This window comes from Hibiscus syriacus, unplaced genomic scaffold, assembly GCF_006381635.1.
Source record: "Hibiscus syriacus cultivar Baekdansim isolate YM2019G1 unplaced genomic scaffold, ASM638163v2 tig00111841_pilon, whole genome shotgun sequence".
Taxonomy (NCBI): domain Eukaryota; kingdom Viridiplantae; phylum Streptophyta; class Magnoliopsida; order Malvales; family Malvaceae; genus Hibiscus; species Hibiscus syriacus.
In genome coordinates, this window is record NW_024063196.1 from 919,909 (window position 1) to 935,174 (window position 15,266).

The 15,266-nt window shown below is 28.8% G+C and overlaps 1 protein-coding gene across 1 annotated transcript; it reads right to left on the reverse strand.

Moving 5' to 3' along the window:
• Window positions 1-8,246: 8,246 nt before the first annotated feature.
• LOC120172033 (gibberellin-regulated protein 14-like) lies at window positions 8,247-9,710 on the reverse strand. The gene is made up of 3 exons (XM_039179609.1): window positions 9,599-9,710; window positions 9,304-9,502; window positions 8,247-8,619 (listed from the first exon to the last, which is right to left on the reverse strand). Exons 1-3 carry the CDS (start codon window positions 9,686-9,688, stop codon window positions 8,435-8,437), a joined length of 474 nt encoding a protein of 157 aa, XP_039035540.1. The 5' UTR covers window positions 9,689-9,710; the 3' UTR covers window positions 8,247-8,434.
• Between the last annotated feature and the right edge of the window lie 5,556 nt (window positions 9,711-15,266).

Here is a 15,266-nt window from a genome sequence, read left to right on the forward strand (position 1 = left end):
ATAATAAAAAATCGAACTCTTTTACAAATAAACTGGAAAAGTAAAGTGTAAAATTAATTAATAAAAACAGAAATAAACAAATTATATTAAAAGCATCATGCAACACAAACAAAATATGCAACAAAAATTAAACTTAAATAAGTTCAATTCAGAGGCTGAAGTTGCAAAATGATGAACTATAATTCAATTTAGGAAACAATCCCCTAAAGAAAAACAACATGCAACATACATCTCTAGACTCCAATCCATAATTAAAATACATGTTCATAATTAAAATTATAAATCCATACTATACTTAAATAAGTTCAAAGTTCAAACATAATTATAATAAAACGAGACATAAATACGGATGTCTGATAAAAAAAATCCTCCATTATCATCGGCTTCACAAGTCCACATTCTTCAATCTTAGCTAACCACTCAAATACCATAAAATAAAATTATAAATTAATATTTAAAAAATAAGATAATAATAAAAGTAACAAATATGAAATTATAACTTATTGTTATCTCATCTTGTTCGCTTTCATCATCTTCATAAAAGTTTTCTTCATTTGAGTTTGATTATAAAACATTGTAAATGAAAATAAAATCTAATAAGAAATAATGACAAAACATATAAGTAAAATAATTAAAATTACACGATAAATATGTTTGTACCTTCTTCGGCCCATAACCAATTTTGACAACATGCCAAAGCTTCTATAGTTGATGGATGAAGTCTATTACGTTATGCATTCACCAATCTCCCTCCAGTACTAAAAGTAGACTCCGAAGCAACAGTAGAAATTGGAATGTCATAAATATCTCTTGCAATATAGGAAATTATGGCTCAATTGTCTTCCACCAAGTCAATATATCAAAGTTTGACATCCTAGAAATAACATACACTTCTAAGTAATGGTCTAACTCATATCTGACTTTTGCTTTCTTTTGTCTCTTCCTTGAAACATAAGCATCAAAATCATCTGGGTTACCCAAATCAACTGGAACATTATCCAAATATGCACCGGTTCATTCTTTGAGGACATCATTCTTTCTTCATACTCCATGACCAAATCCTGACATAGTTGCACAATTCTTTAAACTTCATGTTTAGTAGTAACCCCATAAATATTTTCAAAGTAATACTCCAACAATGTTGTTTTGTACCTTGGGTTTAAAAGTGTGTTGCAACACACATGATACCATTCATATCGTTCCAATATTTCTCAAATTTCTCCAACATGCATTTTGTCATTCTCGAAATAATGATATCACTATGTGTAATCCACTCATTCAATGCCACCCTAATCCTACAAATACTCAGAAAATAAAGATTTGTCGTCGTATATTTTGTACCTGAAAACCCTTCAGTGATCTCGTAGAATAACTTCAGCTTATCACAAATAACATATACAAAAGCCCAATCATCATCAGTTGGCAAGTACCTGTACAAAGAATCACGATGTAATTGCACACAACGAGCAAAAACATCCTCATAAGATAAAGTTGTTTGGAGCATAAAAAAGGTAGAATTTCATCGTGCTCTAACATCAGAACATAGCTTTTTTATAGTTGAAATGCATAATTGTCGTGCCGCTTCTTTAAATATTTCCCACCTTTTTGGAGTAGCACTCCAAAAAAGAACACTATGACGGATTATTTCTATATCATCTCCAATCAGATTTAATACATCTTTAACAATCAAATGCAATATATGTGCACAACAACGCATGTGGAAAAAAGTTCCTTTAAGCAACATCGTATTACCTCCCATCCTATCAACCAATAACTTAATGACTTCATCATTCACACTATAGTTATCAACTGTAATAGATGTGAGTTTCCTATTAATATTCCAATCTAGGAAACATTTCATAAAACTAGAAGCAATGACATCAGTGGTATGTGGAGCTGGTACATATTCGAACCTAATTAAACAACAAATAAAATGAATTAGTTTTAAACATATCGAAACATAACTAAATATATAAATATATTTAAACAAATACCTTATAATGCACTTTTCTAAACTCCAAGAGTTATCAATGTAATGAGCAATAACGATCATATATCCTTTGTTTTGGTGATTTGAAGTCCACATGTCAGTTGTTATAGCAATTCTTCCTTCATTAGCCTCCAACTTTGACAGTATTTTTACCTTCTCCTCTTCGTATAAGTCCAAAATATCACGTTTTATAGTATTGTTAGAAGAGATTTCAAATATAGTTTGTAGACTAGAATAGTACTTTTTAAACTGTGAATTATCCACTATCGATAAAGGATACTAATGCATGATTATCATTTTTGAAAGCTCTTTCCTTGCCAAATCTTGATTAAATGAGAAAGCCCCTATTGTCAATTTTTCATCTAACATCTTTTGATTAGCTACTAAGACTTGTTGTCGAATGTTTACTTGAACTCGCTTGCTGCACTTTTTCAAATGATCACGCAAGTGATTTGTCCCATTCTTAGATTCACCATTGAATTTTTTTGGCAATGGTTGCATATTGTCTTGGACTCATTGTTGATCTTTTCTTTTTTAAAGTGCTCTCATATCATAGACTTTAGCTTTGATGAAGTGCATTCTCTTTACACATTATTTTCAACCACAACATTAGATTGACTTAATGTAGGAATTGAATTTCCTTCAGAACTTGGTGATGGACTTCCCTCGGTTGATAGTTGTGGAGAGTTAAAAGTAAGAGATGTGGCTGAAATGGAATTCTCTCCAAATTAGACATTTCCTGTAAAAATAATGATAAATACATCAATTAATATCTTAGCAAACAAATGAAAATTGTGATGGACATTCTTTTCTCCTAAACTTAAATCAAAAGTTGTAACTAATGTATACAAATAATGATAAAGACATCAAAAATGATAATTTATAGTCACAGTAACTTAACTACTTAAGTGATACTAAATTGCAAATGTTAATTAATATATTAGTAAACAAATGAAAATTGTACTGGTCACTTCTCCTAAACATCAATTTTTTAAATGAAAAAGGTGTATATCATTGACTTGTTATACTTACAGAGCAATTAAACTTCACTCAATTTACAAAGCAATTCGGTACTTACAATCACATGAAGCTAAACTTATTAAGGGAGTTTAAGTATTGACCTTATTAATTCTTTTTTAGCCTATTATTTAGACAACTCTTTCTCTCTCAATAGTATTTTTCTAGAATTGTAATGTTTAAAACACATAATTTAGGAACGCATATGCACAAATAATATAATTAAATACTTACTGTTTTATAATCTTTACTCTTTGATTAGTTTGGTAGAACTAATTAGTTAGTTTAAGAACAAAAGTTACAATAGACTAATCGATGGCTTCATGCTTTTAAACTTTAATTAGTAAACTAAACAAGTATTATAATTTTAAATCAAAAGAAAAGCACGAAAATAAGATGAAAAATTGCCCTCCGAACTCTATAGTACTTTATATGTTCGATAAATAACATATTTTTACATATACAAAATTAACAAAACCAAAAATCATGAAAAGAAGTATTTACCTTACTAAAAATTGAAGTTCTTCTACTTTTAAACTTTGGTTGGTTTGTTGTCGATTACTGGATATTGACTCTAGAAGAAGAACAGATGAAAGTATGAAAAAGATTGAGGTTTTTTTATGGTTTTTTTACTGGGTATTTACTCTAAAAGAAGAATCAATTATTGGGTACTTGAGAATGAATTGAAAATTGTAAAATTTAAGCTGGAGCAGGAAATTGGTAAGAATTTGTGAGAAAAAGAACTAGGGTAAGAATCTTGAGCATATATGAAGGATTATGTTTTCGATAAATATCATATTTTTACATATACAAAATCAATAAAGCCAAAAATCATGTAAATAAGTACTTACCTTACTAAAAATTAAAGTTCTTCTACTTTTAAGCTTTGGCTGGCTTTTTGTCTATTACTGGGTATTGACTTTAGAAGAAGAACCGATGAAAGTGTGAAAAAGATTGAGGTTTTTTATGGGTTTTTTATTGGGTATTGACTCTAGAAGAATAACCGATTACTGGGTACTTGAGAATGAATTGAAAATTGTAAAATTTAATCTAGAGTAGGAAATGGGTAAGAACTTGTGAAAAAAGGAATTAGGGTAAGAATCTTGAGCAGGAATGCAGGATTATATGTTCGATAGATAGCATATTTTTACATATACAAAATCAACAGAGCCAAAAATCATGAAAAAAAAATACATAGATTACTAAAAATTGAAGTGCTTCTACTTTGGCTTGTTGCCAATTATTGTGTATTGACTCCAGAAGAAGAACCGATGAAAGTGAAAAAAATTGAGGTTTTTTATGGTTTTTTTTACTGAGTATTTACTTTAGAAGAAAAATTGATTAATGGGTACTTGAGAATGAATTGAAAATTGTAAAATTTAATCTGAAACAGAAAATGGGTAATAATTTGTGAGAAAAGGAATTAGGGTAAGAATCTTGAGCATGAATGTAGAATCGACGAGATAAGATTACAAAGGGGAACTAAAAACTTATATAAAAATAAATAAAATATTACATTATGTACTCGGGTCGGATCGAATATTTTTAACCCTAAATCTAACTCCGATTCAAACCCAAATATTTTAATTTAAAACTCAACCTGACCCGACTCGAACTAGAATTTGTTTTTTAAAAAAATCTGACCCGATCAGATCATGTCGAATAAGAACTTGTCATGTTCGGGTCTCATGCCCATCTTTATTTTTACCTCCCTCATCCCAACACCATTTTCTCTCCCACTTTCTTTATCTGCAAAAGTTCCATTCTGTTTCCGAGTTCTACAAAGAAACCCAAAAAAAGGATTAAAGGTTTCCCCTTCCATGGTAGAAATCGTAAAGTACATGTGTATCATCAAAACAGAGTTTAAGAACGGTTGGTTTCTTCTTGTTTGCCTTGGTCTGTTTCACTGTTTTCTTAGCTTTTAGCCCTTCTTCAAACTCTTCTCCTCCTTGGTTTTCAAATGCCAGTGACTCTTAGGGATCCCAATTTTCTTCCCTTTCTGATTACGATGACTCTTCTCCTGGGTTTTCAAATTCAGTGACTCTTATAGATCCCAATTTTCTCTTTCCCAACACGACACAGCGGTTACCCGTTTTCCCAGTTCGAATAATAAAAATTTTGGCATAGCTGTTAACCCGTTTTCCCTAAGACATTCTTTGTTGTATTGAAAGATATTATTAAGAAAATAAAGAAAATGGGTGAGGTTTACTTTTGTTAAAGCTTTCGATGTGTTTCAATGAACAAATTCACTGGGGAGAGAAAGTTGGATGATTATAAGAAAATTTTACAGGAGAAAATGAAAGATAATATTGTAATCAAAAGTGAACACAATTACGAAGCTCGGGGACACATGCAGAAGACCAACCTGTTCATCTCTTTAACATTTTTTTAAATTGCTCATTTTAATTTTTGGGTGAAAGAGGGAATATATTTTGTTTATTTATTTTCTTCATATTTTTTTGATAAAATATTTCAGTTTTTTTTAAATATATTAAAGAATCAATTTTATAAAAAAAAGATAAATTTTGCTATTAGTATACATTAATAAAATATAATTTTATTATTTTCTCAACCATAATTCAGATTAAATTAATCAAATAAGATAACATAAATGTAATAAATGTTATCATCAATCATAATCTTATACTTCATGAATCGATCACACTCTTAATAATAATTTGAATTTTTGCATTTAAAATCATCACTCAAATTTTTTGGGATTTTAATTTACACTAATATAGGATTTGTAGCACTTGACGTCCTCAACTTATGACTTAAATTTTAAATTATTCAAAGCATTTCGAATTGAAGTTTTTATACAGTTTTGATTAAATTTTTATATGATAATTATATTAATTGTTTTTCTATAAATATTTCAAAATTAATGTCGAAATGGCCCTTCGAATGTTTGGGATCAAATCTCAACTTGAAATGGATGGTTTTTTTTAATAAATTTGATCATTCCTCGTAATCTCATAAAGTAGCATTAAAACATTAAAGTAAATGGCTGAAGAAGGATCGAAAACTACGTTCAAACAAGATTGAATACAATTACAACAAAGCTTTAGGGCTGATGAGCATCGACCTCTTCTGGATCTGTCCCATTATTCATTAAATGCACATGGATCTACTTCAATCAAATTCTGATTCTCACGTTTCTGTACTTCCCAAACTTTGGTGATATGTCTTGAATGCCCCTAGGAGACCATTGTAGGTGAAATTATCATCGTATCCTTTGGGGTAAGAAAAATAAGAAATTACGTGATTAGGATCACCATCACGCAACCATTAATGAGTTATTTTAATACTTTCATGATTAATGTAAGAAAAAAATTAAATAAATGCAATACAAATGCACAATACAAAGATGTGAATGAAAATGAAATACAAAAGATGAAAATAATCAAGTCTGGTTGAAAAATATATAAAGAATTCAAAGTCGGTAAATGTTCATATAATATCTAACGAAACATGTAAACAAATTAATCTTTTAAGTGTAGGTCAAAATCCTAAAGGCTATAGGAATCTGAAAAAAATAGAGACTAAAAGAGTGAGCTAAAGGTTGAGTGTGTCACCTAAGTACAATAAATATTAATATTAAACTAATAACAATAATGATAAATAATATAGCCTTAATCAGGAATCAGATATGTCGATACAATATGCAACAGAAAAATATAACACAACATGAAAAAGTAAACATACAGTACATATCAAGGAACACACCTATTCAAACCAGATGATAATAACCAAGTCTTGCACTTCCCATGGTCATTAGTAGTACTAGGTCCTATAGAATAAGGATGTGTATCTTGAGTCAAATGTGCATAGTCAAAATAAACAGAAATAAAGGTGATTCGAATATGCTGAAGAATAGTACAGAGACACATGATTGCCTTTAGAAAGTAATATCATAGAGTAAGATAATTAATTCCAGAATTTACCAAGTATAGATACAAATAAAGCAATGTGATACACAAAATAGGCTTTTTTTTATTAGAATTTGACCAAATAAATTGCAAAAACGAACTCATGACGACGAAAAACATAAAGTTAAGGATTAATAAAAAAAGTCAACAACAAAAGTTAATAGTCAACAATCAACGATTTTTATTAGAATGGTTTGAGTCAGTTGTTCAGGTTTGATTCACGTTAAATCGGTTTAAATCCAGTTCAATCAGATTAGTTCAACCCTTTAAATCGGTTTGACCGATCTAGTGGAAACTTTATCACACGCGCGATGACAATGTGTGTGACGCATGCGGTGCCCTCTAGTGACTGAAAACCCAAAAAAAATTCTAGATTTACATTTTAATAGATGAGAAATCCTTTACTGATGTTAGTTTGGCAGTGGATACGAGTTTTTCGTAAAACCCAAAATAATTTTTCCTTTTCAATCACCAACGATGACAACAATAGATAAATCAATACTAGACGAACAAGAATGATGAGACAATCAAGTGATATCAACGGTGAGACCCACGACGGCCTAAACGGTGATTAAATGGCGAGAAATCAAATTATATAAGTGAGGAAATATAAGAGATTTAGGACGCTCAAAACAAAAGTAGGGCAAAAGAGGGTGAAGAAAAGAAGAAGAAAAATTGTATTTAAACACCCTAACTCAAGGGTTAATTACACTTCTGATCCTTATACTTTTGGAGATCAATAATTAGACACCAGATTTTATAAAACTTTCAATTCATCCTAAAATTTTGGGGTATGACATAGGAGTAATATATAAAATTTGATTTAAATTAAACATAAGTATTTTAATATGCATTTGCACAATCTATTGTTAAAAAAGAAAAACAAGTATTGTCCATAATATTTTGAAAGATAAAATTACTTATATTTTTTTAAAAATGATTAACATATGCTTATATTAGAATATAATTATTCTATAATTCAATTTAGTAATAGTTAAAATATTTTTTAATTAACTATAATTTTTATTTTAATTGAATAAAAATGATTGAAAATAATACAAATAAATAAACCTTAAGGGGGTAGGTGGGTAATTTTTAAATTATAAGGGATAAGTTTATTTTATACCAATTCTCATGGGTATGTGCCTTTCACCCAATTATAGATATTCAGTCTATGTTTTTTTCATGAACTTGAACTTATATGAAGAAAAATATGTGTTTAGCCCTTAAATTATACTTTATCTTACAATGTGATACATTAAAGAAAGATTATTTAATGAAATCAAATTATCTAAAATGTTATAATTTCTCGAAAAACACTTCCGTTATATCTTATAAGAAAATATTAATTCAACCTTTCAATTCGATAATGCAAATACCTTCTAAGAACACATTACAAGAAAAATCATCAATTTTGTCCACTCTCTAAGTAGTTATTACTTGAAGCTGTTTAAGCTTGAAACCAAATAGGAAACCCCAAGAAGAGTGTGTGTGTGTTTCAAGGGCACTTGGGCTTATTGTTGTGGGTTTTCATCTCAGTGTAACATTTCCCACACATCTCTCGGTTCCCATACGTCCCCGGTGGAACACATTTGCATCTATCGCAGCATGTGATGCAAGCTCTCATGCATAGGTTTGTCCTTGAGTGTAATTTGCACCTTTCTCCACATAAAGGGATGCAATCTGCATGTACAATTTTGATCTAATCATTTATAAATATGGACATGTACTACAACAATAAAGGTTTTTAGTGATAAGTTGAGTAATTTTGTCATAATATTTAAAACTTATCCAATTATATTTTATAGTTTTCTTTCGTAAACGGATTGTGTATGAAAAATTATAAAATTAATTAAATAATAATAAATGTTATAATTAATATATTCTAATAAATTAAATTAATTCAAATTACGATTTAACCTAAATGCTATTTTTGTAGAAAAAATAATAATAAAAGTTTCTTGCCTAGTGTAGTGGTTAGGTGCTACACTCTTCTCCTAAAGATTGCATGGTGTGCATGTGTTATCAATTGTTAAAAAATATTATAAACAAATACTACATTCCTTGTAATCACCTTCAAATTATTAAAAAAAAATTGATTCTTAATTTAAATATGTAATTGTGATAAAATACTTGTCATTGTTAAGTTTTTTGTGTCAATAAGTGTTGTAAAAAAATATAAATAATTATGACGAATTTTATAAAAGTTTTCATTAATATAATAGTGATATAGTTATCAGTGACATGGGTTAAGATTCCAAAAAAAAAAATAGTCATTGTAAATTGCGATTAAAATTGCATCGGTGATGTTTAGACAAAATCTGATGCTTCTGTTTTAGATTGGGCCAAACATGGATGATTTCTTACCCTTCCTTGTTTTAACCGGTGGAAGTGGTGGACTTGGTGGTTTGTAAGGGGGAGGAGGAGTTGTAGTTGGAGGTGCCGGAGTTGTAGGTTTATACGGTGGAGTTGGTGCCTTGACTGGTGGTGCAGGAGCTGGGGGTGTTGGTGAGGGTGGCTTCACTGGGATTGGAGCTGCTGGTTCAGGTACTTTAACATATTTCATCTGCAAATGAATATGCAACCAAAGAAATTAAGCTGAAGAAGTTTGGGCCACAAGGAATAAGTTTTCATATGAGCATTGTCTGATCGGAAAACTAACCTCAATCTTCTCTTCACTCTCATTAGTTGAAACCTGTGTAGCAAGCAGCAGAAGGGTAACCAATAGAAATAACTGAGCTTTGGAAGCCATTTCTGAATGCTCACTCTTTTTATGCATCACTCACAAACTCTCTCTCGCTTTAAATAGAGTTTCACATGGTGGAACGATTCATGTTTATTCGCGTTCGGGTGTAAGTGTTAGATACGAATATATCTAATAATTGAATTCGTATTTATATTCGTATTCGTATTTATATTCGTATTCGTATTTGTATTTATATTCGTATTCGAGTTATTCATGTTTAATAGAAATCCAAATAAAAATAAAATAGGGAATTTTGTGAGCCGAAAAGCTTCAAATAAGTGACTCTTTAAGGAATTTTATGAGCTGAAAAGTTTCAAACAAGTGACTTGATGTAGTCATTGAACCTGCATAATGATTGATCATGGATGGGATTCTTGTACATGAATTAGAGCATGTGTTTTGCATTACAGTCTAAGTTAAGCAATTGTTTTCAAAATCCTTCTACTATCCCTACATTATGGCTTTAGTCCTTATATTCTAAATTCATTATTTTTAATTTCTATACTTTTTAGAATTTGAAATTCTGATTTTGATCCAAATAATAGTTAAGCAAGGTCTCAGGTTTGAGTTCTTGTGTATCCAGAAAATACCCGTTAGGAGACTCACCCACCAAAGTCAGGGGTGGGAGGCGGGTTGATCCGAATTAATCAAGGTAAAACCTTAGAATTGGTCGGAAAAAACTCATTGAGTAATTGGGTGGAAAGTCCTTTTTTTCTTCTTAAGGTTCTAAATTCAATCAGTTATGTTTACACTAACAATGATTAAAAAACTATGAATAAATAATACTTAACATGTGAATGTTCAATATCAAAAGATTAAATTATCTTTAAACATATATTATCGCGTTCTTATCCTAGATTAATAATAATAATAAAATCAAATTCAAAAAGCTTGAAAAAGCCTGCCATTACAGCTGGACTCTGATCTCATCTGACTCTCATGAGAAGGTCCAATTTAAGAACTCATAAGTGGAGGGCATGCAAGTGGGATTATTTATTCCCTACTTAACATGTGATGTCACATGTAATGAAACAACGGTAGCAATGATAGTTCATAGCACGTTCACCATTGATACAAATACAATGGTTTTGGAATTTGAAGGGATTGATAATGTAAAACAGAAAATGTGTTGAAATTCTTCTAGAAATAGATACTCCCCATTGATATAGACTATCACGTTATCCGGATGTAAATTTTATATATACATTCTATATAAATTTATTATTTTTTATGCATCATAAATCATGGATAGATTAAATAGATGTTAAGGGTTGGGTCATACCTTTAAAAATTTTAAATCTTCATATAATTTAATTATTGTCTTTATATTTTCGATTGTTGATCTAATTTTGTGTCTTTAAAATTGTATAATTTTATATATTTAAATTGTTAAATTACTAGTTAAATTCATACCCCTGATATAAAACTTTGAATTCATTTTTCATAGATTAAAAAAATAATTGAATACAATATAAGATAGCATGGGATAAGATGCACATGTTTTTTTACTTGGGATGGAGATGACATCCAATGTAGGTTTCTTTTCATTTTTCTTTTTTCAGAGAAACTGAACTTTAAAACTAGGAAGGGATTAAAGAAATATCAATGAAAATTGTTGGGTTGTGGGACAAAAATCTATCAAATCTTTTTGGTTTAGGTCACTTTTGTTCCCAAGAAATGGCATGTGGATACCAAGTTCATTCCAGGTCCAAAAATGTCATGACAAAATTTTTAAATCATTAAGTCCAATAATTTTGTATCACTAAAACCCATATATATATATATATATATATATATATATATATATATATATATATATATATATATATTCTTTAGCGGCTCATATTATATCTGTCTTAATAATATTGTATCTAAAATTTAAACTTGAATTATTTAACTATTCTCTGCAATGAAGAAAATATTAACTGAAACAGTTGTATGGTACGGTGAGTATTGAATTTGACAATTTGAGATATATTTTTATTTAATACAAAAATAAATTATTAAATTATACATCAAAAAATATTTTAGTGACTAAAAAATTTTTTGTTAAAAATAAGTATATAATATTTTTTACATTATATTTTTAGGTGTTCGAACGTTAACAACCGTTAAAAATCTTTGTTAAGTGACACCTGTCACATTCTAATATTTTTGAGAATTTATTTAAAAAATTTTTAAAAATAAAAATATATTTTTATGTAAAAAAAATCTCAAACAACGGCTCGTCTTCCTTCTCCCTCCCTCCTTCCATAGTAGTCAGACATCCAATTGTGATTGTCACCACCACCGTTATCAACATCGGCGTCGACCTCCTATCAAACCCCTGTTAGTATTTTATTGTAATTTGTCACTATTTGTCGTGGAGAAGTATTCAAAGATTCGTTGGATTTTAAGTCACTTCTATTGTTCTTCGTCGAATTTGGCAGGTTCTGACATCCATAGGCTACACTACCACCACCACTCGAACACCATACAATTTCGATCAAAACTCAATCTTTCGACGACGACAATGATGGCTATAGATAACCGATAACAATTGATAATAGAGTTGAAATGAGAATTTTAATTTTTTTAGAGTTTTTTTTATAATTTCATTGTAAATTTAGGTTTTTCTAAATAAATTAAGCTTTTCTAATTTTTATTTTTATTATTAAAAATTAAAAAATATAACAATAAACACATAAAAATATAATTGAAAATATTAATCACCTGTTTTTAATAAAAAAATTAAACACTAAAATGTTTCTAGAAATATAATTTAAATATTTATTTTTGTATTAAACTTTTTTTTTCTTTTATTGGTTATTTATAAAGAATGAGACAATAATAGGCGTGGGCCAGATTGAGGTCAAATCCACTTTTTTTCTTTTCAGGTTTTGCTCAAACTAATAATATCAATGTACCAGCATTTTGAGCTGTAATCTGCTTTTTTTTTATCCCCAAGTAGCAGCTTACAAAAAAATGATTTATTTTCAATATAAGTTTATTTAAGTTTCAAAATTAGTAATTTTGATAAGATTCTTACATCTTACACTATTTATATATTGATTTTTTTATATATTTAAATATAAATTTTAAAATATGAATTCATTGAATGATTAAATATAAATTCCGTATATACATGTTATTTTCGTTCAACCTAACTTGTACTCATACATGTCTTCTTCATATACTACACATAACTTTTCTTTTCGAATAAAATTCGTACAATGTTTTATATTTTTTTCCCATTCTTCCATTATGTCCCAACCTTTGGACAACTATATCACCACGTAGGTGAAGTTACATCCTGTAATGAACACTTTAGAAGATATGTTTTTGCCGTAGGTGATAATACAAAAAAAAAATAGTTATTTACAAATATGAACGACTCTTAACAAAATTTAAGTCCATGATTTGGATTAGTCAAAGCCTATGTATAATATCGATATCATATATATGATTGATCAAAATCCTATCTAAGCCAACTCATAAATAGAGGTGTGCATTTTTTTATACGTATATTTTTCAATCTGAAATTTTGGACATTCGAAAATTTCGAACCACAAAATTTGTGATCCGTATCCGATCTTAAAAATTCGGATATCCAAATTTTTGAATATTCGTATAAACTTCAATTTGATAAAAAATTTAATTTTAAGTTAACATTTTTTAATACATATTAATGATATAATTTCCAATTTTTTAAGTGAGAAGTACCATGAATTTCTTTTATGACACGAGAAAAATGATTTTATGTATATATTTTAAATTTTACAACTTTAATCTTGACATTGATACTTAAATTTTAGTATCAATATCGAAGATATAACATCGATACCTCATGAATGAGTATCGATACCATGAGAATAATATTGATACTAAAACTCAAAAAATGACAACTTCAAGTTTAAAAATCACTCTCAACACCCCTCCAAACACTCGATTGAAGGTATTACTCAATTTGTGATGCTTTTGAGACTAGTGTTGGGTCATCTAACATTACTTTTACACATGGTCAACAACACATTCGTCAATTTGACCAATAAACATGCTTAACACTCAAAATACTCGACATGCATCGTACCAATAAAGCAAAACATTAAATTTATAAAATGTAGGAAACGTATAGGAGTTTAGAGTTTGCTGTCTTATTAAAAATCACCAAAGAACCTTCATTGCCCACTTTTTACCTCCTTTTAACACTTGAAGGCTCCCCCGCCACTTACACAAATCAAACAAGTGTCAATGAAACTCTAATCAAACACCATATTGAAGGGAGGTAAAGCTACAAATGTAGAACATATGAACACTACTGTGTAAATGGTCTAAAGAAGCTTCCCAAAGCTCAAAGACTCCAAGTAGATTCACAATAACTTTTGAGATGATGGTGAGCATTTCCTTAAAACTTATGGAGTGAAAATGATCATTCTTACCTCCTTAAATCTTGTTTGATTTATTTGAATGCAAAACATCCCTCTTTTGATTCCAAAGTTCTTTATTTTTTATGGGGAGAAAAAAAGGGAGAGAAGAGGAGCTCACTCTCATACCCTTATGTCCCTATATCCCAAGTCCAACAAGCAACACTTTGGGTGAATTCTAGCATTAATTTCTTTCAATAGGTTAATTACACTTTTAATCCTTCTATTTCATCTCCACGTCAATGGTCACTTTTTATGATCAATCCAGTCTAATCCCCACTTGATTAAACTCAAACTTTGGTTAATAAGTCTAATCACATTTCAAATTGATCTATCTATGAATCTGATCAACACTTGAATTTGACTCAGAAATTCGAATCATTATGCTTTGAGAAAAAAATAACTACATTTTCATTTTAAATTAAACTATTTTATTTTATATATGAATAATATTTTATTATTTATTATTTCATTATAAGAAAATAAATATATCATTATATTAAAATTAAATAAAAATTTTAAATTGATAAATTTCAATAAAGTATGGAATTACACTTTATGTTCATTTTGACTAATACTTTATTATAATTTAAAATATTATTTTCATTATTATATCATAGCTAAATATAAAATTTTAATAAATCTTAATCTTTCTCACCTTTATAAATATAACTACTCAAAAATAGATCATCAACAAAGGTATATCCCCTTTAAGTTACTTAAATCACCTGATGGATTCTAAATCATTTCTTCCTTAAACTTGAGAAAGCATTTATATTATTATATTAAAACTAAAAAAATTAATAGATTAAGCCGATAAATATTGAATTACAATCTAAGTTAATTTTTAACTACACTTTATCTTGATTAAACTATTGAAATTTACATATAAAGAATTTATTAATATAAAATATGAGATATGATCTAATTACATAATGTAAAGAATTTTAACTTTACATCTTTTTAGGATTGTTGGATGAGAGAGATCAAAGACTAAAATTGATAGTAAGAAATGAGAAAATATTCACTGAAAAAAAGAATAAAGAGTCAATCTCATCCTTTAATTTTCCCTCATCCAATGATTCTAAAAGGTGTAAAACTAAAAGTTTTATACTAGCTGTGAATAGGGGTGTGTAAAATAGTCCGATCTGGTTTTTGATTTTTGGATAATTCGAATTGAA